This window comes from Capra hircus, chromosome 1, assembly GCF_001704415.2.
Source record: "Capra hircus breed San Clemente chromosome 1, ASM170441v1, whole genome shotgun sequence".
In the NCBI taxonomy this organism is placed as follows: Eukaryota; Metazoa; Chordata; class Mammalia; order Artiodactyla; family Bovidae; genus Capra; species Capra hircus.
The window spans coordinates 87,099,702-87,126,929 of NC_030808.1; the positions used below are offsets into that span (position 1 = coordinate 87,099,702).

Here is a 27,228-nt window from a genome sequence, read left to right on the forward strand (position 1 = left end):
CAGTTCCCCCATCTATTTCCCATAAAGTGATGGGACCAGATGCCATGATCTTCGTTTTCTGAATGTTGAGCTTTAAGCCAACCTTCTCACTCTACAATTTCACTTTCATCAAGAGGCTTTTTAGTTCTTCCTCACTTTTTGCCATAAGGGTGGTGTCATCTGCATATCTGAGGTTATTGATATTTCTCCCGGCAATCTTGATTCCAGCTTGTGCTTCTTCCAGCCCAGAGTTTCTCATGATGTACTCTGCATGTAAGTTAAATAAGCAGGGTGACATCGAGGTTAAAGGAGCCTCGATGTACTCCTTTTCCTATTTGGAACCAGTCTGTTGTTCCATGTTCAGTTCTAACTGTTGCTTCCTGACCCGCATACAGGTTTCTCAAGAGGCAGGTCAGGTGGTCTGGTATTCCCATCTCTTTCAGAATTTTCCACAGTTTGTTGTGATCCACACAGTCAAAGGCTTTGACACAGTCAATAAAGCAGAAATAGATGTTTTTCTGGAACTCTCTTGCTTTTTCAATGATCTAGCAGATGTTGGCAATTTGATCTCTGGTTCCTCTGTCTTTTCTAAAATCAGCTTGAACATCTGTAAGTTCACGGTTCACGTATTGCTGAAGCCTGGCTTGGAGAATTTTGAGCATTACTTTACTAGCGTGTGAGATGAGTGCAATTGTGTGGTAGTTTGAGCATTCTTTGGCATTGCCTTTCTTTGGGATACTCTAATGGTGAGACTGCATCAAGCTACTCATTCATGCAATGTTCAAGCATTACTCTGTTCCCTTAAAGAGTTAAAATATCCTGTGATTTACCTGTGAGTTTGTTGTGGCTGTCTGGAGTGCCTCAGGATACAGTTTGGGAACCAAAGTGTGTAGGTGGTGGGGAGCCACCACCTACACAAATAAAATCTAAAAGCATGGCATAGGTCTAAACTATTACTGGAGGAATACACAACATACATAAGGATGTACAAACAGAAACTATTTTTCTCTGGGTAACCAAGTGGCTGGGACATAGAAAGGGAGAAAAACTTGCTTTTTGTTATGGAGGCTCTTAAAACTTTTCAATTTTAAGCTTTGTCCATGTGCTATGTATTTCAAAGAATATTTTTAAAATCCTAAATTTAAATTTCTCTCCTAAGAGAAGCACAAAATTTCTCTGGTTCAAAAATTACCAATAACTGTCATTGTTGATTCTAAAAAGAGTTACCAGCAAAAGTGAGAACTGAGGGATGATCCTTAACTAGGATTTCATTTAGATGACTATCGAGGTAATCAGGAGAAAGAGTTAACTTAAATGTAGGAGCAGAATGGGGTCAGGAGACTTGGGTAAGTATACAGCACTTGCTAATGGCCTCAGTTTCCCTTTTAAAATCAATATGAAGGTCACAACTAAATGATTCAGTGGTTTCAACGTCAGTATTAAGCCAACTAGAAAGGAATTAGTCATAAAGTCATTAAGTGAAAGGGGATAAAAAGCCTCTATCCAGGAGAAAGCATTGGTCATCCACATGTGTTTTGTGATGGGTCATCATAACTATATTTCAATAGCAGTGAAAAGGTACTTTCTAGTCAAAGAAACACAGAGGCTGCAAGAGAGTTCTGAGTTCATTTCCTTTTCTTGAAGAAACAACCCAATGTCCCTTTTTAGGGAAGGAAATTGTGGCAGAGGCTACATGCTGCCTCCCAGCATTCATTCTCTCCTCCTCCTTTTTTTATTCTGTATTTATTTATTTGGCTATGCCAGGTCTTAGTTGTGGCGTGCAGGATCTTTAGTTGCAGCATGCGAACTCTCAGGTGTGGGATATAAGATCTAGTTCCCTAACCAGGTATCAAACCCCAGCCCCCTGCATTGGAACCATGGAGTCTTAGCCACTGTACCACCAGGGAAGTCCTTACTCTCCCCTTCTTCCTTAGTAACAGACTTTACTCAGTGAAGCCAGTTAATAGACTTTGCTTTCCAGCCTCCTATGCAGCACACAGCATAGGCATGTGACCAATTTCTGACCAGAGAAGTATAAACTAAAGTGTGGCCTGGGGATCTGTGAGAACGCTGACCAAAGGAAAATGGATAAACTGGGAGATTAGATTCTTTTGCCCCTTCCCCTTTTTCTTCCCTGCTTTCCAGAATGGTGATGTGATGGCTAGAATTCTAGCAGCTATTTTGGACCATGAAGTGACCATGAGGTTAGAAATCACAGACCAGGATGGAGGGTGAAACAGAAATATGGGAAGAACCTAGAATCTGATGAATATGAGGGCATCACATCAGCCTGGATTTGCTGTTTCCCATCATCTTCTACATGAAATAAAAGAAATTAACATCTACCTCATTTAAATTCACCAATATTTTATAATTCCTGCTAAACCAGAGGTAAGCCTAATACAGGGTTACCCAGGTGGCTCAGTGGTAAAGAATCCACCTGTCAATGCAGGAGACTCAGGAGACATGGGTTTGACCCCTGAGTCAGGGAGATCCCTTGGAGGAAGAAATGGCAACCCACTCCAGTATTCTTGCCTGGGAAATCCCACGAACAGAAGAGCTCGGAGGACTACAGTCCATGGGGTTGCAAAGAGTCGGACATGACGGGAGCACAGCATAACACAAGTCTAATACAGTCCTTCGCTGAAATTAATTTACAGGCCACAGCACCTCTAAAGCAGAGCTATGATCAGTGTGGCGAGAGTACAGTGGCTGCTACTGGGAGCTATGAAGCACCAGTGGAGGCTTTAAATCAGGGCTTGTGAAACATAATTCTTACTAATATAAGTTAGTGAAGCATCTGAGTATAAAATCTAGAAAGAACTGGGGCCTACAGCAAGTCGCAGAGTGCCAATGACATTCAAATTTAAGGTTTTTAAAAACTGGCACAATCCAAATAGAACATTTTTGCTGGATTGTGAGTTTCTGGCTTTCTAAGACATTAAATGTTGAGAGAACACAGAGAGCAGCCCATAGAAAAAGTCTCCCTGAAACGAAAGGGTGGGCTAGTGCTCCCAGGAAGCAATGGAGGGGTTCACACAGTAAGAAGCACAAAACCTCAGTGCTTACCTTTGGATTATTTTTTTTAAAGTTATTTGACAATATCCTCTACCACCAATATGATAATTAGAAAAATCAAACCACAAGGTCTTTTGAGTAAAAAACACAAAGGTTAAAGGACAAGAGGTCAGCTAACTCCTTTACTCAACCAAAGAAAATAATGAAACACCACAACAGCAGATCAGGATGTTTAAGAATGCCATGCTGATGTCATTTAATTCAGAAGAAGTTCATTATCACTAGTAGTGCAAGGAAGCCGAAGGCTTACAACCAAAACGTCAAAATGCATTTAATCATTTCAGCTTTCAGCAATCATTTCAACTTATTCCAAGCTTCTCCAAGTCTAGTTGGTTAACCTGGGTTGTGGTTCAAAGCCATGCCGAGCAGTGGGAAAGATTGGCCAGTGTGGAAACACCAACTGCAGATAAGCCTCATAAAGAAAACCATGGGCTGAAAATATGGAGAGAAGACAGCAAGAGTGGACCCAGTGCAGAGTAACAGAGAACCCAACCATGAAGGAAACGCAGCTCCAAGACATCCAATGGCTTTACTTTTCAAATAATCAATGTGTCTTTTGGTAACAGAAAAAGAATTTAAACACAAATAAGTAAAAAGATGAAAACTAATGTCACCTCAATTTCACCATCAGGAAGGAGCTACTACTAACAATTTGGAGCACATTTTGCCAGATACTACTGTCTGTCTGTATGTATGTATGTACACACATATGCATACATACATATATACACATATATGTAAGTACATAATATATACACATATACATGCATTATGTACACACAGAGAGATACACACACACGTATGCATATAGAATTTTTTTAACCAAAATAAAATTACAACACACAAACAATTTTGAAATTCCTTCTAAACAATAATCCTAGGCATTTCCAGATACCAACTTGCCTGGTCAAAAATTATCAAACCATTTTTTTCTTCTGGGAAAACCATACAGGAAGTTTAATATGAAATATGATCATGATTACATGAGATAGATGCCAGTCCTCACTTGTATGAGCAAAACTGGCTCTTCTGAATGAGGGAGACAGAAAATCACTATTAGACAAACACCACATTGTTACAGGCAAGATCCACTAATGGCTGATAAAATTAGTGAACAAAAACTTGAGGAGAAACAAGTATTAGTATCATCTCCAAGTATCACTTTCAAAATATTTATTAACTATACCTTAACCTCACAGTGGAAAAACCCAGCAGAACAAGTGATCAAGGTTGAACATCACCCACATGACAATTCAGCTTCATGTGCTCCCTGACAGCAGGCCCTGAAGAGGGCCCATCACCTCTGAGGAATTCTGGCCAAAAATGCATGACCTCAGGCTTACCATGAAGTCACATGATAAATCCAAATTGAGGTACAATCCAAATAGAGGCCAGTACTCTTCAAAAGTGTCACAATTATTAAAGATTTTAAAAGTCTACAGAACTATCACAGATTAGACAGGATTAAGGAAACATGACAACCAAATGCAATGTGGGATACTAGAGCAACAAATAGTGAAATACAAATAAAGTCTGTAGTTTGGCTAATATTCAAAAAAGAAAAGAAAAAAAAAAACTGTCTCTTCTTTAAAGGCAGTGAAAAAGGAGACCAGAAGCAGAAGTACGATTTCTCTCCAGGTACTATCAGCCTAATTGCTTCAAAACACTAACCCTGCAAGTGTGTTGGAAGCATCCTTCACCACAGGTAAACACAAAGTGGAGACAGACCATCTCAAGTGAAATTGGTTCCTCTCATCTTTAAACTGTAGAGCAGTAAACAGCCAGTTGCTCCCAATCAAACATGTGCAGTCACCCACCCACACACACACACACAGAAAACTGTTGACAACTATTTACATTACCTAAAAAAATCTTGGAATTCCTCCTTTTGGGTAAAGCACCACCAGATGCGCCTCTTACCTTCTGAAAAGAAAACGAGAGATTGTTAAAATGCAGCCTCTGGGACAGATGATTGGGAGTGGGGGTAGCATCTCAGAGGTTCTTAGTTTTCATAAAAAGGCCAAGAGGAAATATTCAATCTGGACTAGAGATCCCAGGATAAACAAGAACTTGACCCATGTCCACGAAGGGAGGGGAAGACAAAGGTAATGGTCCACCTGATCATGCTTTCACCAAATTATCAAGAAAGTGCCTCTGGGAAGGGAAGCAAGGGTCAGGGTGAAGTGGACACTTCAAGTGGGCAAGTGTTTCCAAAAGGCTGGAGGCCATGCCCGAGGCCAGAGGAGCCCTGGGGGGATGGCGACTCCAGGAGGGAGGCTATTGTTCCCCTGCTATCCACTAAGCCCTGTGCTTGGTCCTCAGTGTGCACAACAACTGCTGTTGGAAAGAATTCATAAATATCAATAAAGAGCTGCTGATATTCTGGTCATAATAAGCCCCAATCTAACCCCCCTAAACATTTTTGGAGCTCCCACTGGTGACCACTTACCACCCTAAGCTCCTCTGGTAGAAGTCCCCTACAGTAGTGAAACTGCTATCAAGTCAGTGGTTTTGCAAAAGAAGTCATTCATTACCCTTTTGATACTCGCACAAAATGTTCTACTCTCAAAGAGGCTATTAAAATGTTTGCTCAAATGACCAAAACTGTATTTCCACATGCATGTTCTCATTACTAGAAAAGAGCACATTTCAAACACATGGCAGTTGTGTGAGTCAAACCCCAGCATCCTTTCAAGCAGCCACACGTTAAGGCAACACCAAGGCCCTGCTGCTTCTCTAGTTCACCCTCCTATCACTTTAGAGGCTTCCCAGGTGGCTCAGTGGTAAAGACTCCATCTGCCAATGCAGGAGACACGAGCTCAATCCATGGGTTGGAAGATCTCCTGGAGAAGGAAATGGCAACCCACTCCAGTATTCTTGCCTGGAGAATTCCACAGACGGAGGAGCCTGGCGGGCCACAGTCCCCGGGGTCTCACAGAGTTGGACGCGACTGAGCAGCAGCAGCAGCCTATCAGTCTTAACTCTTCTTTCCCACATTTCATTATTTGGCATTGAAAGTGGACTCATCTTTGTGATTCTCCCAATAAATTTTTTATAGCTTCTACTATAAGTTTATAGTCCCCACAGGAAAGTAAAATTATTGAACTCTTTAGCTCAAAAGAGTGTGGGGAGAAAGGAGGAGAGGAGCTGCAGGGAGACCTGCTGGACTGTGAGGCTCTCCCTGAATGTGAGAGTCACACCTCAGACATTCAGAAAAAAAAAAAAAAAACAACAACTACCAGGCTTCCCTGATAGCTCAGCTGGTAAAGATCCACCTGCAATGCAGGAGACCCAGGTTCAATTCCTGGGTCGGGAAGATCCACTGGAGAAGGGATAGGCTACCCACTCCAGTATTCTTGGGCTTTCCTGGTGGCTTAGCTGGTAAAGAATCCACCTGCAATGCGGGAGAGCTGGGTTTGATCCCTGGATTGGGAAGATCCCCTGGAGAAGTGAAAGGCTACCCACTCTAGTATTCCAGCCTAGAGAATTCCATGGACTATATAGTGTATGGGGTCAAAAAGAGTCAGACATGACTGAGCGACTTTCACTTCACTTTAGCTCAAAAACTTGTCTGTCCAAATCCTAATGCTACATTCATGTTATAGCTCTTAGAATCTATCTCCTCCAAGGTCTCAGAGTCTCTGCTCCCCTTCCCTCCACCAACCTGCCTCAAAAAAGAACGAGATAAAACCTGCACCAAAGGTATATTTAACCATCCACACTGAACAGTCCAGGAGGTCACTTGTAATCTCTCTACAGAAGTTTACAGCATCCTTTTGCTTTTTCCAATCTCTCTGTCCCCTCCACTCCTGCATGAAAGTGTGGGGAGAAAGGAGGAGAGGAGTTTCAGGGAGACTTGTGGACTGTGAGGCTCTCCCTAAATGTGAGAGTCACAACTCAGACTCAGATTAGGTCTGATTCCATTCAGAACAAAAAAAAAAAGACCTTCCTTCCAAAGACCATCACCTCTGTGCCTGTAGCAGTCACCACTAGAAATCTACAAGGCTTAAGAAACTGGAATTCCTCAGCCACAGACGTGATTGTCAGGCTCTGTGCTGGAGTTCAGGCTGCAAAGCGAGTGAAGACACGCTCCATCCCTTGAGGAGCTCACCAGCATCAGAGGGGAGCAGGAAGGCAAACAAACAGCACCACGGATTCCAGGGTTAAGAGAGGCAAGGATGACATCATAAGGAAGAAATGATGGTTCTTCTGGGGATGGAAGGGGTGGGCAGGGCTGGTGAGGTAAGAAGAGCAGTGGGCCTGGTGGATAGCAGCTACAGAGCAATTATGCTAGTTGATTGGCGGGTTGGATGGATAGATGAAACATGGATGAGTGGGGGGATGATGGATAGATATGCTGACCATAGGGAGTATTGCTGCTGCTGCTAAGCCACTTCAGTCATGTCCGACTCTGTGCAACCCCATAGACAGCAGCCCACCAGTCTCCCCCGTCCCTGGGATTCTCCAGGCAAGAACAGCAGAGTGGGATGCCATTTCCTTCTCCAGTGCATGAAAGTGAAAAGTGAAAGTGAAGTCGCTCAGTCGTGTCCGACTCTTAGCGACCCCAGGGACTGCAGCCCACCAGGCTCCTCCGTCCATGGGATTTTCCAGGCAAGCGTACTAGAGTGGGGTGCCATTGCCTTCTCCGATAGGGAGTACAACAGATATAAAAGGAACAGAGATGAAAGGAGGGCATCCCCCAAAACAGAAAATAGCATGCACGAAGGCCTGAAACCATGGTGTGTTCCAGGAAAGAGAAGGGGTTTGCTATATCTAGGGCAATGGAGCTGATGCAGTAAGAGGGAAGGTTGGAAAATGCCTTGTAATCAAGTACAAATGAGTTTGGACTTCATCCTGCAACAAGAGAAAGACATTCAAGATTTAAGCTTCAGTGTGCCACAGATGCACACTGGGTGAAAAGATCACTCTGAGAGCAGCATGCAGACTGGGCGGGGGCTCTGAAGACAGCACATTGGAAGGAAGGAAGGTAAGTCAGGAAGCTACAGCATTAGCCCTTTTAAGGCATAACAAGTACTTGGACAAGAACAGCAGGGATGAAGAGGACAGGAAGGAATTTGGGTCTGTTTGGAATGCCCGAATAACTGGACTTGATAACCAGCCTGCCATGGAATGAGAGCAGAATCAAAGGATGTCTAAGCCTCTAGAATTCAAGACAAAGAACATGGTGAGAAAGCAGATAATTCATTCAGTCTGGCAAAACGAGCTTGAAATACCTATGAGGCATTTGAGTAGAGGAGGCCAGGTCAAAGTCAGATGGTCAGACCTTTAGCTCTGGAGGGACACTGATTGAGAAGTCATCAGCTCAGACATAGTGGCTAAACAAGGCTGTGGATGGCCTGATGAGGACGAGCAAATGCCAGTACTTCCTAGGATGTAGGAACAAAGAATGGAGAAGGCAATGGCACCCCACTCCAGTACCCTTGCCTGGAAAATCCCATGGACGGAGGAGCCTGGTGGGCTGCAGTCCATGGGGTCGCTAAGAGTCAAACACAACTGAGCGACTTCACTTTCACTTTTCACTTTCAGGCATTGGAGAAGGAAATGGCAACCCACTCCAGTATTCTTGCCTGGAGAATCCCAGGGACAGAAGAGCCTAGCGGGCTGCCATCTATGGGGTCGCACAGAGTCGGACACGACTGAAGTGACTTAGCAGCAGCAACAACAGGAAGAAAGAAATGAAACGATGCTAGTGACACTGAGAAAGGGCAGTCTGCCTGGAGAAAACCCAGCAGAGAATGGTGCCAAAGAAAGCAGAGGAGAAGTTCCAAAAGAAAAACAAGTTTAAAGACTGAAAAACTCAAGGCTAAAACATATCTACCAACTCTGGCAACTAAGAGGTCACTGACAACCTTGGCAGTTTTAGCTGCTTCACAGGAAGCTTAACTAAACAGCAGTATTGAACTTAAAGCAGGCTGTATTGAGACAGAGAGTAGAAGTTTTAAAGCTTCAATTGAAGGATGAGATGACTGAAGCAGGACTCAACTTAGAGTTCTGAGGCGTGCTCCTTTTTAAGGTTTGAGAAAAAAGACAGAAGAGGGAGATGCTGGAAATGTAAGAGGGAGTGGAGTGAATGGAGGCTCTGAGGTAGGAGGAAATGGGGCCACGAGGACTGAAAGGGCACAGCTTTCTGTTGAGATGGGAGGAAACAAAAGGAGGACCACTGCAAATGAGCTCCCAGGAGGTGAGGCAGGCGCTCAAGGTTTCTGTCCAGGGTCCCTGTTTGCTCTGGAAGGCACAGGTCTGATCATTTTTGGAGAATGAAGAGGGAGGCACGGGTAAAGTCTTACAGGAAGCATTGGAAGGAACAGGCTAGATGTTCTGGGCAGTGAGAGGGCCCAGCAGAAGGGGAAAGGCCAGGAATCTGACACGGTCCCCAACCACAAGGCAGTGCACGTGGGCAGTACATCCATGGAAGCAGAGGATGACACCGGGGGACAGACTGAGGGTGCAGTGGGGGAGGCGGGGTTCTGGAGGACCGTCAGGAGGCAAGACACCGGGATGAGGGTCAGTTGAGGGTAGTGGTGATAAGAGAATGTTTAAAGTCACAGATGCTGAGACGCCGGCTAAACAGATTAAAACAGGAATAAATGAGTGAAAGAGCTAAAATAAGAGAGAACTGTGGTCAGAGAGTGAAACATTAAACTGTAAAATTTCGGAGGCAGAAGTAATTGCATTCTATAATTCTGCCACTAGCTTTGTGACCTGGAGCAAGTTACTTCAAGTCTCTGGGCCTCAGCTTCTTTTTTTTTTCAGTCTCCTAAAACTTCACTACTTTATGTTAAGACAGATGATACAACACGAACTTCATCAGAATTGCTATGCCCCGCCTAACAGGAGTAGTGAATGGAAATTGTATAGTATCAGGCCAGTGTTAGAATACTTTAAATAACCATTCAGTTTACGACCTGTCTGACCTCCTGGTCTTTTTTCCTCTTCTCCCCACTGTGCAACTGGGGGATCTCTCCTTTGTCCTAAATTTAAACAGAGAACATACTAGGTAGGCTAGGGTGAGAGATGAGATGAACTTCAAATCAGCTTTGACTATGGAAGATCAAAGATAATTTATAAGCCATTAGGAATAAGGTGAAGATTGAACAGTATTGCCAAACATAAAATTAATATTTGAAAATTAATAATATCTCCAAACAACATGGATAACCAGTTTAAATACATTAAAAGGTAGAAGACAACAGTAATAATAGTTACAAGAATTATGTTGTTGTTGTTTAGTCACTAGGCCATGTCTGACTCTTTGCAACCTCATGGACTATAGCCCACGAGGCTTCTCTGTTCACAGGATTTCCCAGGCAGGATACTCGAGTGTGTTGCCGTTTCCTTCTCCAGGGGATCTTTCTGACCCAGGGATCAAACCCACATCTGCTGCATTGGCAGGCGGACCCTTTACCAATGAGGCACCAGGGAAGCCCATAGCAATTATAGGATAGATACCTTAAAAAAAATCTAATAAAGGCTTCCCTGGTGGTCCAGTGGTTAAAGAATCTGCCTTGCAATGCAGGGGACACCAGTTAGACCCTTGATCCGGGAAAATCCCACAGGCCTCAGGGCAATTAAGTCCGTGGCAGGTGGCAATTAAGAGCCGTAACTACTAAGCCTGTACTCTGGAACTCAGGAGCTACAACTGCTGAGTCCACATGCAGCAACTACTGAAGCACACACATGGAAACTCGAGAGTAGCCCCCACTCTCTGAAACTAGAGAGAAGCCCTCGCAGCAACGGAGACCCGGTAGAGCCAAAAATAAACAAACAAACATTTTTTTAAAACAGTCTAATAAAATAAAAGTTTCTTTATTAAAAATTATAAGGACATATTATTATACTGAAGGACATAAAAGAGACCTGAATCAATAGAGAGGTATGCCATGTTAAATAGTCATTCAGTCAGTATTTATGAAGTACCTACTACGTGCTGGGCACTGTTACATGCTGAGGACTCAGAGGTGAACAAAACAGACCAGACTCCCTGCCCTCATGGAGCTTAGACAATGATATATACTATAGATCAATCTATAAATTCAATGTGGTCGTGATCAAAATCTCAACAGTATTTTTTAACTAGATGAACTGCTTCCAAAATCCATATGGAAAAATAAACATTCAAATCCAGGAAATCTCTAGGAAAAAAATGAACATGGAAAAAGTACTCGTACTTCTAGACATCAAGACCTGAGGCATCAACACAGGGACACAAATAAGAGCAACATACAGAAGGGAGCGTCTCCAAGCTGACACAAGTGTGAGTAGCAAGTTTAAATATTTTTTTAAATGGCACTATAAGACATTGAAAAAGGCTGTACTTCTCCAGTAATAGTGGGACAACTGGTCATCAATATAAGGAAAAAAGCAGATTCCCACACTTGACACAAATATAAAAATAGATTATAGATGACTTAAAGATCTAAAATGTTAGAACATTAAAACATTTAAAATCTCTGTCTCTCTGTGTGTCTTTCACCCTCTGTCTCTCTCACACACACACACACTTCTTTTAAAAATATTAGAAGAAATATCTTTATGACCTTGAGTTGGGAAACAATTTCTTAAGCAAGATAGAAAAAGCACAACTCATAAGAGAAAAGTTTAATAAACCTAACTACATCAAAATTCAAAACCAGTTCACCTGGCTGTCCAGTGGTTAAGACTCTGCGCTTACAATGCAGGGGGGCAAGGGTTTGATATCTGGTCAGGGAACTAAGATCCCACATGCTGAGTTATGCAGCAAAAAAAAAAAAAAACCAACTAATTAAAAAATAAAACTTTCTGTTCTACAAAATAATTCATAAATAAAGTAAAAAGATAAGCCACAGAACATAAGTGTGTCTATAACAGACAAAATTTTGGTATCCAGGATGTAAAAAGAACGAATCAAACTTTTAAGAAAAAGATAAATCCATGGAGAAATAGGCTGAAAATATAAATAGGCAAGTCATGGAGAAGAAAAGGAGAATGGCCAACAAAAGGAATGAAAAGACATTTCTACCCTCACAGGAGGAAATGCTAAGTATTTAAATGCCACTTTACAACCATTCCATTAGCAAACATCAAAATTCTGACCAAGCACTGGTGAGGGTGTGGGGACCAGACACGCATAATCAGAGCAAACTGGAGTGCACATTGGTGCAGCCACTATGGATGGGTTCAGCAATGTCCAGTAAAAACGAAGATGAGAACACGCACGAGCCAACACTGCCACTTGTAGATCTATTTCTGAAAGAATCTTGCACGTGTTCCCCCAGGAGAAAGGTGTAAAACTGCTCATTTGTACAATGTCTGTAGAAACAAACAAAACAAACAACAAAAAAAATGGAAACAATCTAAATGTCTTCAAATGGGAGAACAGAGTAGTAAATGAGAAGATACTCATAAAATGGAACACCAGCTACTGAAATGAATGAAGTATACCCAGATGCATGAGATCTCACTGAAGGGAAAAACTCTAGGCAGAATTAGAGGTAACAGTACGATACTATTTATCTACATCTTTAAAACACATAAAGTCATGCTGCACATTGTTCATGAATGGCCATACTTACATAAAATATAATGACATTCATGGGACTGAGAAATAGCAAGTTCACAACAGTGTTTACTTCTGTGGAGGAAGGGAATTGGAAGAGACTTGCACTTGTAGGGAAAAAAAAAAAAGCTCTTTCCCTCACTAAGAAAAAAAAAAATTGAAGCAAAAATATCCAAATTTCTTTTATTTCTGATTGTTGTACCCATGAGTGTTTCTGGCATTATTTTCTGTACTTTGATGTACTTTTTTGACTTTTTTTTTTTTCCGATCAGCCAACTCATGTCTTTAACAACTCTGAACAGAACATTACAAGAAGGAAAATATAAAACTGGTTAAGCTAAGGTTTGGGAAGTCTATGAAGGTCTGCCAACAGTGGTTCTTCTGTTTCCCATCATCCCAGAGAATGAGAAGCCATATGGGCACAGTAAAACCTCCTCATGATGAACCCCACTAAGACAGTGTTACAGGGAAGACGTCAAGGACAGTTCTCCCAAAACGCATATCTCACCTCGCGCACGTGTCTCTTCAGGTGCATGTAGACACTCTGTCCAGTTTTTCGAAAGTGTCTTTCCACGTGTTCCCTTCCAAAGGCCAAAAATGTATTCATGCATACATAGAGTCCGCCTTCAGAATTCTAGAAGAGACAGGTTACAATGTTAGTCAAGTAGTCTAGACACAGAAACAGAGAAGGGGAAGGAAGACAAACAATGACAAATGATGAAGACAAAGTCTGGCAAAAGTCCAGCCATCACAGTCACCTGCAGTGACCTCAAGGGCTCACAGCCACTTACACAGCTCCTGCCTCAACCCTGGGTCCCCGGTGCTCTCTGACAGCAGAGCAGTCTCAGTCAGGTAAAACCCTAGGGGCTCTGGGGAGTAAACATGCCTGCTTGACTCTCCAAACTGGGGTAAGGGGTGATCAGGGATAGCAAAAAGCTGGCAGCTGATCCCATGACCATCATTCCATATAATAATGCTTTTTTAAATTTTACTGAAGTATGTGCTTAGTCGCTCAGTTGTGTCCGACTCTGAGATCCTATGGACTGTAGCCCACCAGGCTCCTCCGTCCCTGGGATTTTCCAGACAAGAATATTTGAGTGGGTTGCCATGTCTCCTCCTCCAGGCAATCTTCCCAACCCCAGGGATCGAACCCATGTCTGTTTTATCTCCTGCACTGGCGGTCAGCTTCTTTACCACTAGCGCCACCTTTGTTGAAGTATAACTGATTTACAATGTGTTAATTTCTGCTGTACAGCAAAGTGATTCAGTTATACATATTTTGTCTTATTCTTTTCCATTACAATTTATCACAAAATCTTCATTAGAGTTCCCTGTGCCATCCCTGGACCTTTTGTCTATTCATCCTATACACAATAGTTTGCATCTGCTAATCCCAAACTCCCAATCCTTCCCTCCCCCAGCCCCCACACTTAGCAACTACAAATCTGTTCTCGTTACAAAGACCATCAATTCAATAGTTCTTCATCATTCTCCCTCACTGGTCAGTGCAAGTCTACAGGAACATGAAGTTTTACATCCTTTTAGCAGGACAGGATGCGTCAAAGATATTGTCCCCTTCCTTCAATGATGCATGATATTTGATGGTGCCCATTAATAAATTATAACAATTCAATAAATAAATAATAACATAAATAAATAATAAAGAATGGAGTCCTCACATTTTTATTGAATACCTGATATGTGTCAAGTGCTTTGCACATATTATTTCTAATCCCAACAATACTGCAAACTGCTTAGTATTATTTCTATTTATAGTTTAAGAAAAACTAAACATAAGTGACTTGCCCAAGTTCACACAATTTGGAAGTGTCAGAGTTAAATTTGAATCTATTTCTGTTTTATTCCTCTCTGCCATACTTCAAATATTATTTAATTATGGAGATACAGCTATAACGAACAGGCAAGGATATTGTTCACATTTGAGATACTTGATTTTTTTATCCTACCTTTTCTCTCCCTTTGCTTAATGTGCTTCTCTGTAAACTTCTATAAAGTTAGTCATCCTTTCCTCAATGAAAATTGATTTTTATTACTATCCTATGAGTTCCACCATCCAAATAATTCTTTAAAAAACAAAAAGTTGAAACATCTGTTAGAATTGCCAACAAACATCGATCAACATTCCTTACAATGAATTTTAGTAGAACACAAATTACAATATCAAAACAGACATTGATACCCTTACAAATATATGAAAAATAATTTTTAAAGTTTCAATATCCCAAGATTGTTTATTTTTTTTAATTTCAAATAAAATTTTCCAACACTGTATCTATGGTTTATAAACCAAACATAAAGAAGCCTTGTCACAAAAAGAACATTACAATATTAGTTCAAACATGTGCCCGTTATTGTAGCATTTATAATGTGTAAGGCAAGAAAAAGAAAGTCACAAAGAAAGAAGTAAAATGGCCTAAATTTGTTGATGACATTATTGTCTGCATGGAAAATCCTAAGGAATCTACAATCTACTAAATAATTAATAAAACTAATAAGTGAATTTAATTTCACAGGGTCATGGGATACAGGTCAATAGACAAAAATCAATTTCAATTTTATAGCCTGGCAACAAATACTTACAAGTGAAATTTTTAAAACTTGACTATAAAATACCATCCAAAAATCTCAGAATTATATAGCTTGTGCTTCTGGTTAACTTCTTCCCTTTAATGACATCACTGGAATAGAATAGAAAAGTTCTTCAACTAGAGGCAACACATTGCATTCACCTGATAATAGATTAGGTAAATATTTTCAAAAGATTTTTTCAAATAACTGTTTACTTATTTAAACAGATTCTTTTGCATAGTCATATTCCTTAAGAAAACATACTGCACCATTATAATGGCAAGTTATTCATTAAGCCAATTAAATTGAGCATTCCATAGTGTGATTTAAAATAAAAAAAAGAACATTTCCATTCTCTTCCAATAAAATGTAGTTCAATCAGAAAGTTTTCAAACCAGAAGACATAATTGGGGAAATATTAGACTTGAAACCAGAGGTCCTGAATTGCCACTAAATAGCTCTATGACCTCAACAGAGCTTGTCAGATAGTCTCTGAGAGTCAGCATTTTCCTCAATAAACATACCTCTAGCAAATTCCCACCTCACAGGGCTTCGTGTAGTTCAGAGGGGAAGAAACACCCACTGTGCTATAAGTCATTATGTAAAAATTGATAATTATTTATTACAAGTTAAAAGTTCTATGTGCTGCATGTATCTCCTATTATCACAATTATTTTCTACTTGGGGAAAAAGCAGAAGGAAGAAAAAGGTCAGTCTCACAGCCACACAGGCTGGGGATAACAAATATTAATTTGTCATAAAATGTATTAGGCAGCTAGTGGGAGAACCAAGAAATTAGCAGGCAGGAGAAGAAAAACGTTCAAGTACAGCATTTTTCTTAAGAAAAATATAGAATAGCTATATAATACAAGATTATGTAATCTCCAATGTAATCATAAAGCCTTTACTAACTTCATTGCCAAGAATTTTTTACTTATTAAGGAATTTGATAAAAATTTAATATACCAAACATCCAATATTAAATCTCTGGAGTCACTTGATACTGTCACAAAGTCCATAATTAAAGAGAAAAATGCTTTGGCACTCACAGACAACCCCACGTAGGGAAGGAGTCTATTCTAAATACCCAAGGACATCTTCCATCCCACATATATGCTGGCCTCTGAAACAGCCTATGGCCCTCACTAGAGGCTCTGAACTGGAAGCACTGCCCCAGGAATCTGCCAGTAGTTCTAAAAGTTAAGACACACTAACAGAAAACCCTTTAAAAGCTACTCATATAGAACAAACACCTTAGTTTAACCCATCTAGTGATCTACACTTTCTTCTCTCTTGTCTCCTTATTGTCTGTTTATACAAGAAGGTCCTGCATGATTTCTTGGCTGCACTACTGGCCACATGAAGACAAGTGGTATATAGTCCTTTTGGGGGCAGTTATCCTAGTGATGGGGAGGATGGTCAATGAGAGGAAGAGGGTGAGGGTTTGAACACTCTTAAGAATCAAATTAGCTCATTATTTCTCCTTTGCTGTGACTTCAGGAACCCGAGAGGAAAAATAACTAATTTGTACAAAAATATTCACAGATGAACTATTTAGGATAGGAAAACAGCCCCCAAACAGAGGAACTAAGAACCCGAGACATATAAACACAACAGATACTGCAACATTATTTAAAATGACAAATATATGAATAGTGTGTAATGTGTACAGAAAACGTGTAGAATTGCATGTAATGTACATAGGAAAATAATATTCATGGAACACGTGCTCATGACAAGGAAGAAAAAGGAAGAGGGGAAGGGAGGTTGTAGGCTGACAAAAACCTGAAATGAAACTGGAACAGATCAAAGGTTTTATATTTAAGTTCTGGACTTGGGGGTCTCAGCCTTACCCCCCATTACTTTTGTGCTTGGTGTAGAGAGGTGTTTCTCATACTACTGTCGTGAAGGGCCAGGCTATTCTGTTTTGTTGCGCTTCTATTCATTAAGGAAAGGTAAGAGGTTCCGGTGGTCCTGCTGCACATGGCTAGTTCTCACCTTCAGCCAGGCGTGAACCGAAGTGTTTCAGCACCACAAAACTCAAGTGGGTCTATATCCTGTTCAAACAAACTAATCCACTGCTGGTGCACTTGGAAGTGGCCACAATGGCAAGCTGCTATAGAAATTTCCAAATGCTTTCTCTCAATGTTCGAGCTTATCTCATGGCGCCAGTCAGCTGACCACACTTCAAGTAGCATTGGTCTAGAGTGAGGTGAACTGCCCAGTGCTGAGTGTCTCACTGTCAGGAAAGCATCTCTTCAAGGACCTCCAGGGACACCAGGCAAGGCCTCAGGCCTGCAGAGCACCCCACGTCAGAACCAGGGAATTCCCTGGCGGTCCAGTGGTTAGGACTCTGCACTTTCACTGTCGAGGGCCCAGGTTCAAAATCCCTGGTCGGGACACTAAGATCCCACAAGTCCCACACCCATCCAGCAGTCCACCCTGCCAGCCACTGCCCATGACCGATTCTCACATTCCTCTGCTCAACCCCATGCCAACGGTCCTTAATTCCAAATCCACTTTCTTTTCACAATTGTTAGCATCTTCTTCACCGAAATCTGTAGCAGGGAGAACCCTCACTTCCTTCACTTGGGGCCACCACATTCAGAAGCTCAATCACTCATGCATTTGCTCCTTGAGGGAAGGAAAATTGGATGACACTCATCACTGAATTGCAAAGACAGTAACCTGAGCGGTACAGAGCAAGACTGAACAAACATTTCCGGAAGGAATGGGAAGTTTTGTGTGGTTATTTGTCATTCAGTTACATAGCTTAATCGCTCTCTCTCAAATCAGCCCTCGGTGCCCTTCTGACTTGGATTTAGAATACATCTCAGCTCAGGCTCTACGTCAAGTCTTTCAGCATAACTAAATAATGTGAGTGCATGCTCAGTTGCTCAGTAGTGTCTAACTCTCTTGACCTTATGGACTGTAGCCCACAAGGCTCCTTTGTCCATAAAGAATGAGAATCATCAAAAGAAAACCGACGGCTTGGCACAGAAGAACGGCCCGAGGCACCAGCATGAATACTCACTTTTCAGGTTTCTGTGGCTAAAGTCATCCTCTTTGCAGCATGGACACCAGGCCTGCTGTGTCCCAGCTCCCCTACCTTGCATAACCAAGCTGGCCTCGCAGGGTTCTTCAAGGTAGCAGTGCCATCTCCACACCCCCATCCCTTCTAGAGGCCAGCCAGCCCAAAATGGCCAGTGTGTGCTTCTCTGCATTTTCTTGGCTAAAGCAGATTCTAATTATCATTTACATGATGCACTGAACAGAAACTGGGCCAAGAGGCTAGACTTGATTTAGAAACCCGAAATTGCAGGGAAGTCAAGAAATATCACTCAGGGCTTCTCCAAGGCTCCCTAAGAATTCCCTATGACAACTTTTCCCACCCCACGATCAAACCCTAAGAGAGAGAAGCCACATTAGAAACCCAGGCAATGTCTGTGCCCCATCTTCAATACATTTCAATACAGATACAAAAGATACAGAGCCATTACTTTACATTAGATGATCCAGCCTACTATTTAAAAGTAACATCAAAGTCACCTTGTTTTACACCACCTGCCATTTAAAAGAATATTAAAACACTGGGGGAATATAAAGGTCAAGGTTACAAGATGTTTCAGAGGAGCAAGTGAACAATCCTTTTAAATAAAAATACACCACATTGTCAATCACTAGGTGTTCAGAGAACTTTGTTTACAACGGTGTGTACTTGGAGACCAGCCTCTGCTGGAAGTCAGGAAGGGAGAGGGAGCCTGTGTGGGCCACATACTCTGGAAACAGAGTTCCACGTAACCCTTGTTTGTATAACATCAGAACAGTGTGGAAAACAAGCGGTCATTGCCCCAAAGAGAAACATGATGTAGGTAGACAGAGTCACAGCTCATCCAGGTCCAGGACAAATTACGCACCAGCACCGGGGAGGGCTGTGACTCACACTCACGCGCAAGGGAGACAAAAAGAACAAGAACGCGGTACTTTCTAGAGTGTTATTTGAAAATAAAAAGAGAGATGAACCATTAACTATTAACTATTAATAGAAAAAAGAAATAACCCGCATGCTCAAGAAAAGATTTGCTTAGTGATTTATGGTGCATCCATGAAGTGCAACACTCTTCAGCCATTTAAAATTTTCTTGGGGGGACTTCCCTGGTGGTCCACTGGTTGAGAAAACGCCTTCCAATGAAGGGAATGTGGGTTCAAGCCCACATGCCACAGGGGACCTAAACCCACGTACCACAACTAGAGAGCACGAGTGCCACAACAAGACCCTGACATGGCCAAAAACAAAATAAATGTGTTTTTAAAATGAAATAAAAATAAAACTGACTTGAGATGACTATTTACTAATAGGAAAAGCTGTACATGGTATTTTTGAGTGAAGAAAGCAAACAACAAAAGGGTGTGTATGATCTGCTATGCAATATACAAACAGATACACACTCCATGACACAGGATATCATATCAGCATTGGGAGATGAGATGGGATTTCTTTTTCCCTTCACAGTCTTTTGGCATTTTCTAATTTTTCTTCAGGAACATGGATTCACTTTTTAATAATACAAAGCAGGAATACTTTTCTTAACTGAATGTATTTAGAATCAAACAATAGAACAGGCAGTCATTCCAATGTTTCCTTTTCTTAAATCAAGTTTTCCTTAGGCTTTCACAACTTCACCTTTAAGGGGCTGGCTATTCTCACTACGCCAAGCAAAAGCGTGGTTTGAAATAACTAGGAGATTATCTCGGAACAAGTAGCTAAGGAAATGTGGGAACACGCCACAAGTAAGAGAGGTGATCAGGGAGGCAGACAAGAAAGTGATTCCAACTGAGAAAAAATGAAGCTAATCAAGGACACTGTACCCCAGATGGATGGCATCCAAGTTTACCGAAGGGGATGGTCTGTGCAGAGTCTGGAAAAGAAGCTGTGAGAGAGCATGTGGTTGTGATGTCTTCTCCGGGGATGCAAGAGAAGAGGGTGCGGGAGGGTGTGGGTCAGGAAGAGTTTATTCAGCAAAGAGAGAGACAAGCAAGCTTGGTGTCCTGACAACATCCGCATCCCAGCAAGGAGAGAGAAAATCACAGAGAGGCTCAAAGACAATTTCTGACAGAGCTAAGAGACAGAGGAGCCTGAGATTGGAAACAAGAGAGTTGGGGTCTTGATACAGCGTGGTGGAGGTAACCCGCTGGGGGTGGCGGGGAAGGAGGGCTTCCTGGAAGGGCAAGATCTCAAAATGAAGGATCAGACTAACAAAATGAAGAAAGAGCACACAGTCTAGATGAGAAAGCATGTGCAAAGGCCACAACTCCCGGAAAAGCTTGGCTGTGTCGTCAAAGGGACAGAAAGAAACTCAGGGTGCTGGAGTCAGGGGAGAGAGAAGACAGGCCTGTAGATGCACTGGGAGGTTCCCAGATGAGAAGCACCATAATCTCATCTACTTTTTTAAAGATCATTCTGGCTACCACAGAGAAAATTATGGAGAGAGGACCCAGAGAATACATGGTTCCCAGGCCAGCGTAGAGCCTAGGCTCCCGCTGTCCAATTCAGTGGCCACTAGCCACGTGCGAGTACTTCTATCTAAATTAAAGTAGGTGACCAAAAAAATCAGTTTCTTGGTCACACTGGCCACATTTCAAGTACTCAGTAGTCACATGGGGCTAGGGGTTACCACACTGGGCAGTGCAGACATGGAACAATTCCATCATCCCAGAAAGTTCTTTTAGACAGCCCTGTCTAAACAAGGTAAGACGATGGCTGAGCCTGGGGGAGGCAGAGGAGGAAGACGGGAAAGGGGCTGAGGGCAGAGATGGGGAAACTGGGGCAGATTCAGGATACAACTTTAGGATACAGCTCAGAAGCGCAGAAGACAGAACTGTAGCAGTGTGTGAGAAAGGGCAGTTAGAGGTCACCCCCTAAACATTCTGACTCATTACTTCATAAGACTTCCCATCTTCTCCCTGCTCAACTCTTTCATCGAGCAACCACCTGTCTATTAATCTAGCCTCTCGGGTCCTTCCATACCTGTATGGTATATATGAATATTCTAATGACCGGAGCACAGATTGTCCAGTACAATCTGGCTCCTAGAGAAAAACAAACAGACAACAGTTTTAAAATACAAAAATTATGTGCATGCAGATGGGAAGCAAATGTGCAATAAGAAAGTAAAACAAAGTTCCAGATCTAGTGCAGCAAGCATGCAATCCACAGAAAAGGGAAACAGAGGAAAAGTACCATCAAAAACATATATAGGCTGAACAGCAAGGAAAGACTCAAACTCTTCACCAGTAGAACAAAACTCCCAGAATACAACATTTGCAAAATCCAAAACCCCAGTTTCCACAGCAAATCCACAGAAATAAATCTGTCCATATCAGCAGGCATGCTGTATTTCATGGGGTCACAAAGAGTCAGATGCAACAGAATGACTGAACAACAATATCAGCTTAAAAAAAAAATGCATATAATCCCAGGAGACTGTCGGCCTCTCTGCTAAACATTGATAAATCCTGCTTGTGGCCATGAAGTGTTAAGAAAAATTAGAAATGTTATGCAGTCATGATTTCTTCAAGTTTGCTGCAACTTTGACGTTCTCTCTGCAGGGAACTCCTACACCTTAGAGCTGCACAGCCTGGTCTGACACTAGAAGCACAGGTCTTGACACGCTGTAAATTTACTATTCCACAGAGGCATCATTTATTAACTTTTCCCCTAAGCATAAAACAAAATCCTTGCTCTGGGTATTTGGAGCGATGAGGATGCTGTCACCTGAACAGCTAGGAAGGGTTTGGGCAGAAGAAGAGGAGCCGTAGTTACTATGATGCTCACAGGTCAAACGGGCAAAATAAAAACTGTGAGAGGATGAAGACGAGGTGAACATCTTCAGCAGCACTGAACTGAAGCTATAATCCATCTAAGTAATTCCCAGCATACATCTTTTTTAAAAAACGTGACACTGCTTTGTCAAAGGTAATAAACCTCTTAAAGTCAGGGGTCTTATTATTTTGAAAAATAGATGGCTTTCTTCAGGATGCATTTCCCCTGATAAACCACGTTACACACAGAGACTAGGCTTCCAGGCTAACTCATAAAAGCCCATCAATAAGAGCTAAATTTGAGTATGAATAACAGCCCTGATGGCTCAGGCAGTAAAGAATCCGCCCGCAGTAGTGGAGACCTGGGTCCGATCTCTGGGTTGGGAAGATCCCCTGGAGAAGAAAATGGCAACCCACTCCAGTATTCTTACCTGGAGAATTCCATGGACAGCCAGGCTACATCCATGGGGTCACAAAGACACGACTAAGCAACTAACACACACACAGAACAGCCCTGAACAGAGCTCCCTCAAGGAGGCCAGCAAACACTCATGCCCAAGGCTTTCACTATAGAACAAAGAATTGCTAAGTACAGGATGTCCCTCTGTGGTAACCTCAAGACCCTCCAGATCCCATTTCACTTTCTTCTCGGAGGAATCTCTCCACCACATCTCACTAAAGATAGGGCTAGCAATAAGGAACATTCCACGGGCAGCCATGAGTACAACCTTGTAGTCCAGTTCAGTTAGTCGCTCAGTCGTGTCCGACTCTTTGCAACCCCATGAATCACAGCACGCCAGGCCTCCCTGTCCGTCACCATCTCCCGGAGTTCACTCAAACTCATGTCCATTGAGTCGGTGATGCCATCCAGCCATCTCATCCTCTGTCATCCCCTTCTCCTCCTGCCCCCAATCCCTCCCAGCATCAGGGTCTTTTCCAATGAGTCAACTTTTCACATGAGGTGGCCAAAGTACTAGAGTTTCAGCTTTAGCATCATTCCTTCCAAAGAACACCCAGAGCTGATCTCCTTTAGAATGGGAGGTGAAAATCAAAGCTCAGAGAAAGGTAGCCAAATCAAGGCACTCGAAGTCCTGTTGCTATTAAGTAGTAAGAAGTATGGGGGGGGGGGGGCGGTGGTGGGAAGTGGCATGGGATTGGGACCCAGGCCAGTCTGGCCTCCACATGCTTCCAGGTGCAACTGACAAGCAGATGTCATTATGGTGGCAGAAGCTAGGTGGGCAGCTGTCGGTAAGCACATGCTGTCAGGGGGCTGGGGAGGTGCTTGGAGAAAAGAGCAGATACTTCTTTTTTCTCAAGGCTGTTTCATTCCAAGAAAGCAGGAAGAGCAAAGGAGAGCCACTCCGCTCAAGTGAGTAAGTAGCCTGGGCTGAGTGCTCGCCTAGGCTATCCTGCAAGGGACGGGAGAAGCTGGAGCAGGCCCTGCCAGTTCAACTCCCCAAACATGAAAAGGACAGCTAAGTTCTTGGAGTTGGCCCGTCCAGGCTGAGAGCTCCTTGACAACAGCAGTGGGAAGACCCACTGTTGGGGGTGGGGGGAGTCCAAGATGCTAGTAAAGCATCTGCAGGGTTTGGCAGCCTCCATATTAACTTCCTTGGACTGCAAGGAGATCAAACCAGTCAATCCTCAAGGAAATCAGTCCTGAATATTCATTGGAAGGACTGATGCTGAAGCTGAAGCTGTAATACTTTGGCCATCTAATGTAAAGAGCCAACTCATTGGAAAAGACCCTGATGTTGGGAAAGACTTAGGGCAAGAGGAGAAGGGGTGACAGAGGACGAGATGGTTGGATGGCATCATCGACCCAATGGATGCAAGTCTGAGCAAGCTCTAGGAGACCGTGAAGGACAGGCAAGCCTGGCATGTTGCAGTCCATGGGGTCACAAAGAAATCAAACATGACTGAGTGACTAAACAACAATAACTTCAGCTACTAAACTGATCTATTAGTGGTTGCATTCTGCTGGTTGGGGGTCTGGAAAGACAGCTCACACCAACTGAGGCTGCTTCCAAAACCCCAGGCTGGAAATGCTGCCCCAGGCTCCTGTCTGAGCTTTTCTGGAACTGGAGCCAATCAGCAGGAAGCCAAGAGGCCTGTGCTAGTTGCTGCCCCCTCAATAACCCCAGGGGCAAAGACCCCAGGAGCAAAGCAGTGGGACCCTGGGGCTCTTAGAAAGGAAGGGCTACTCACAAATCCTGAGTCCCTAAACTAGGGGCTGCCAGACCCTGCAGTCGGAACACTGACCTCTGGGCACCATGCCAGTCTGCAGTTTTCCCTGAGGGCACGCAGCACTTGCCCATTGCATCTGACTGCCTCACCTCCCTCATCTGTCCTTGATTCAGTCCATCTTCCAGGGTACCAGCTGTGAAGTCGTCTTTAACTCCTCTCACGCCTTCTCCCACTGCATATTCTGTCACCAAGTTGAACCACAGCCTCCATCGAAATCTCTACCAAGTTAGTCCTACCACCCCAGTATCTCTATCCCCAGTGCCAACACCCTCATGGAGGCAACCCCCTCTGAAATTACAAGAAACTCCTGGGAATTACTATTCAGTCTTCTCACAGTCACACGGCCTCATGCTGTTCCCTTGCTCTTAACTGGCCTGCTAGTCTAGTCTAATCTTATCGAGACAATCTCCATCACCCACAGAGATGTCAGCCTTGCCTTCCAGTCTCCCCAGTAATCCTCTCTCCCATTAGCCAGTGAAGGCTCTCACATGCACACCGAGCTTGGTCCCACCTCCACGCCTTGTCTCCCCTGCTCCAAAATGCCCCTCTTCAGGTCCCACCTGACTGTCCAGACCAATAACTCTTCCAGTCTTTACCTACTCTTCCTGTGCCTGAGATCTCCATTCAGGGCCACACTGTTCATATCTTGAATATCCTAACAGTGCTTCAGGGTCTAACCTCAAGACGCATCAGGGCTGACATCCCATCTCTGTCACATACAAGTCTACTGAACCTCCCTGACTCTCAGCTTCCTCTTCTGTAAAACGGGACAACAGTAACTGTCATTTATAAGTCAGTTACTATTGTAATTAAATGAGGTGGTGTGTATAGAAGTACCTCATATGGTATTTGACTCATTATAGACACTCCACTATGATAGAAAGATCCAGATCATACCCTCTTTTCCTGTGGTCCTGTTTCTCTCCTAAAACTCACACCTCCACCATAGCACTGAGAGCAGTACCGGGGGCATAGGAGGCTCTAAATAAGTATGAGTCCTTGCTAACTGACACAAAACAAAATCTTATTTTTAATCTTACCGCAGGAAGCACATATTCTTTTGTATCTTAAGCAACATCTCTAGTTCGGAGGCATGTTCAGATTCATCAAATTCTTGTCATTACTGCCTTGTCCTGCTGTTCCAGCTCCAAAAATAGGTGTTCTTGTTCACATCTCGTCTGCACATGGGGACAAGTGTCGTCCTGGGCTGATCACCCGTAACACTGCACGTGAGCAGCAGCACAGAGGCCTGGGTGATGTTCACAGAGACCAGCTCTCGTGTCATCTCCCCCAGATCACCATGTGTGATTGCTTTCACCAAGACCCTGGGGCATCTAGAATCACAATACACAAAACAGCAAGTAGCTGCGACACCTTTCCCTCACTTTTCCAGCTTATAACTTTCCAGACAATATGATAAAATAAAAATACAGCACTGGTTATTTTTAAGAACATGTTTTATTCTAATATGTATGCTATGATTTTTAAAAAATATAAAAACAGAAAAGATACAGATTTACTAGCACAGGTTCACAAATGGCACAGCTTCCTGCCCTCTACTGTTTTTTGTTTTGGCTGTGTTGCTTGGCTTACGGGATCTTAGTTCACTGAGCAGGGATTGAACTCAGGCAGTGAAAACACCAAGTTCTAACCACTGGACCACCAGTCAATTCCCTCAGTTCTCTACTCTTTTCCCTTTAATTCTCTAAGATCTCAGTTACTCTGTATCTTCAACAATCAGTACCTCAACCATGATATAGATGGACAATGAATCTCCAGCCCAGCTTGGGGGTGGGGGTGTGGAGAACACCCCAGGAAAATACATGAGCTGGGTTTTAGGGATCAGTGGGGTGCAGGGGGTGAGGGGTTGGGAGAAGGCATTCCAAGCTAAGGGAAGAGTACAGGCCAATGTGCAGAGGAATGAAAGCATGGACCATCTGAAGAAAGAGTCCTTAAGGACAAAGGGAATGCAGGCAGTAGGCAGGTGCTAAGAGACAACACTAGCAAGGAAAGTTAGATCAACGTGATAAACTGACTTGTTTACTATTTTTAGATTAGTGCTGTTGAAAACTCCTAGGCAGGGAAATGACGTGACAAGACCCATGTTTTAGAGAAACAACTGGGAATGCAACGTGACAGATGGAAGGGACGTAAGGAAGTTAGTTAAGAGGTTTCTGCAGGAGTCTAGGCAAGAGGTGACGAGAACCTGAGCCTTGGCAGTGTAGGAGACAAAAGGCCAAACTGGAACCCCATCACTAATGCGAAGTGACATAAAAGAGAAAGGAATACACTATATTCACAGCAACACTATCCAAACAGCCAAAAGGAGGAAGCCACCCAAGTGTCCGTTGACAGTTGAATGGATAAACAAAATGTGGTCTATGTACATGAAATTAAAAGATGTTTACTCCTTAGACAGCATATTAAAAAGCAGAGACATTACTTTGTCAACAAAGGTCTATCTAGCCAAGACTATGGTTTTTCCAGTAGTCATGTATATGTGAGAGTTGGACTGTAAAGAAAGCTGAGCGCCAAACAACTGATGCTTTTGAACCACGGTGTTGGAGAACACTCTGGAGAGTCCCTTGGACTACAAGGAGATCCAACCAGTCCATCCTAAAGGAGATCAGTTCTGGGTGTTCACTGGAAGGACTGATGTTGAAGCTGAAACTCCAATACTTTGGCCACCTGATGCGAAGAGCTGACTCATTGGAAAAGACCCTGATGCTGGGAAAGATGGAGGGCAGGAACAGAAGGGGATGACAGAGGATGAGATGGTTGGATGGCATCACCGACTCAATGGACATGAGTTTGGGTGAACTTTGGGAGTTGGTGATGGACAGGGAAGCCTGGCGTGCTGCGGTTCATGGGGTTGCAGAATCGAACACAACTGAGCGACTGAACTGAACTGGTCTATATACATACAATGGAATATTATTCAGCTTTAAAAATGAAGG

The 27,228-nt window shown here is 43.0% G+C and overlaps 1 protein-coding gene across 1 annotated transcript in view; it reads right to left on the reverse strand.

The window, feature by feature from the left end:
* Positions 1-27,228, reverse strand: part of USP13 (ubiquitin specific peptidase 13 (isopeptidase T-3)) — a 135,517-nt gene that overhangs the window by 96,355 nt on the left and 11,934 nt on the right. Inside the window, exons 2-3 of the mRNA XM_018047535.1 lie at positions 13,122-13,247; positions 4,920-4,980 (exon numbers count right to left, since the gene is read on the reverse strand). Of these exons, the coding sequence (XP_017903024.1) occupies positions 4,920-4,980; positions 13,122-13,247 (187 nt within the window). The remainder of the gene's footprint in view (positions 1-4,919; positions 4,981-13,121; positions 13,248-27,228) is intronic.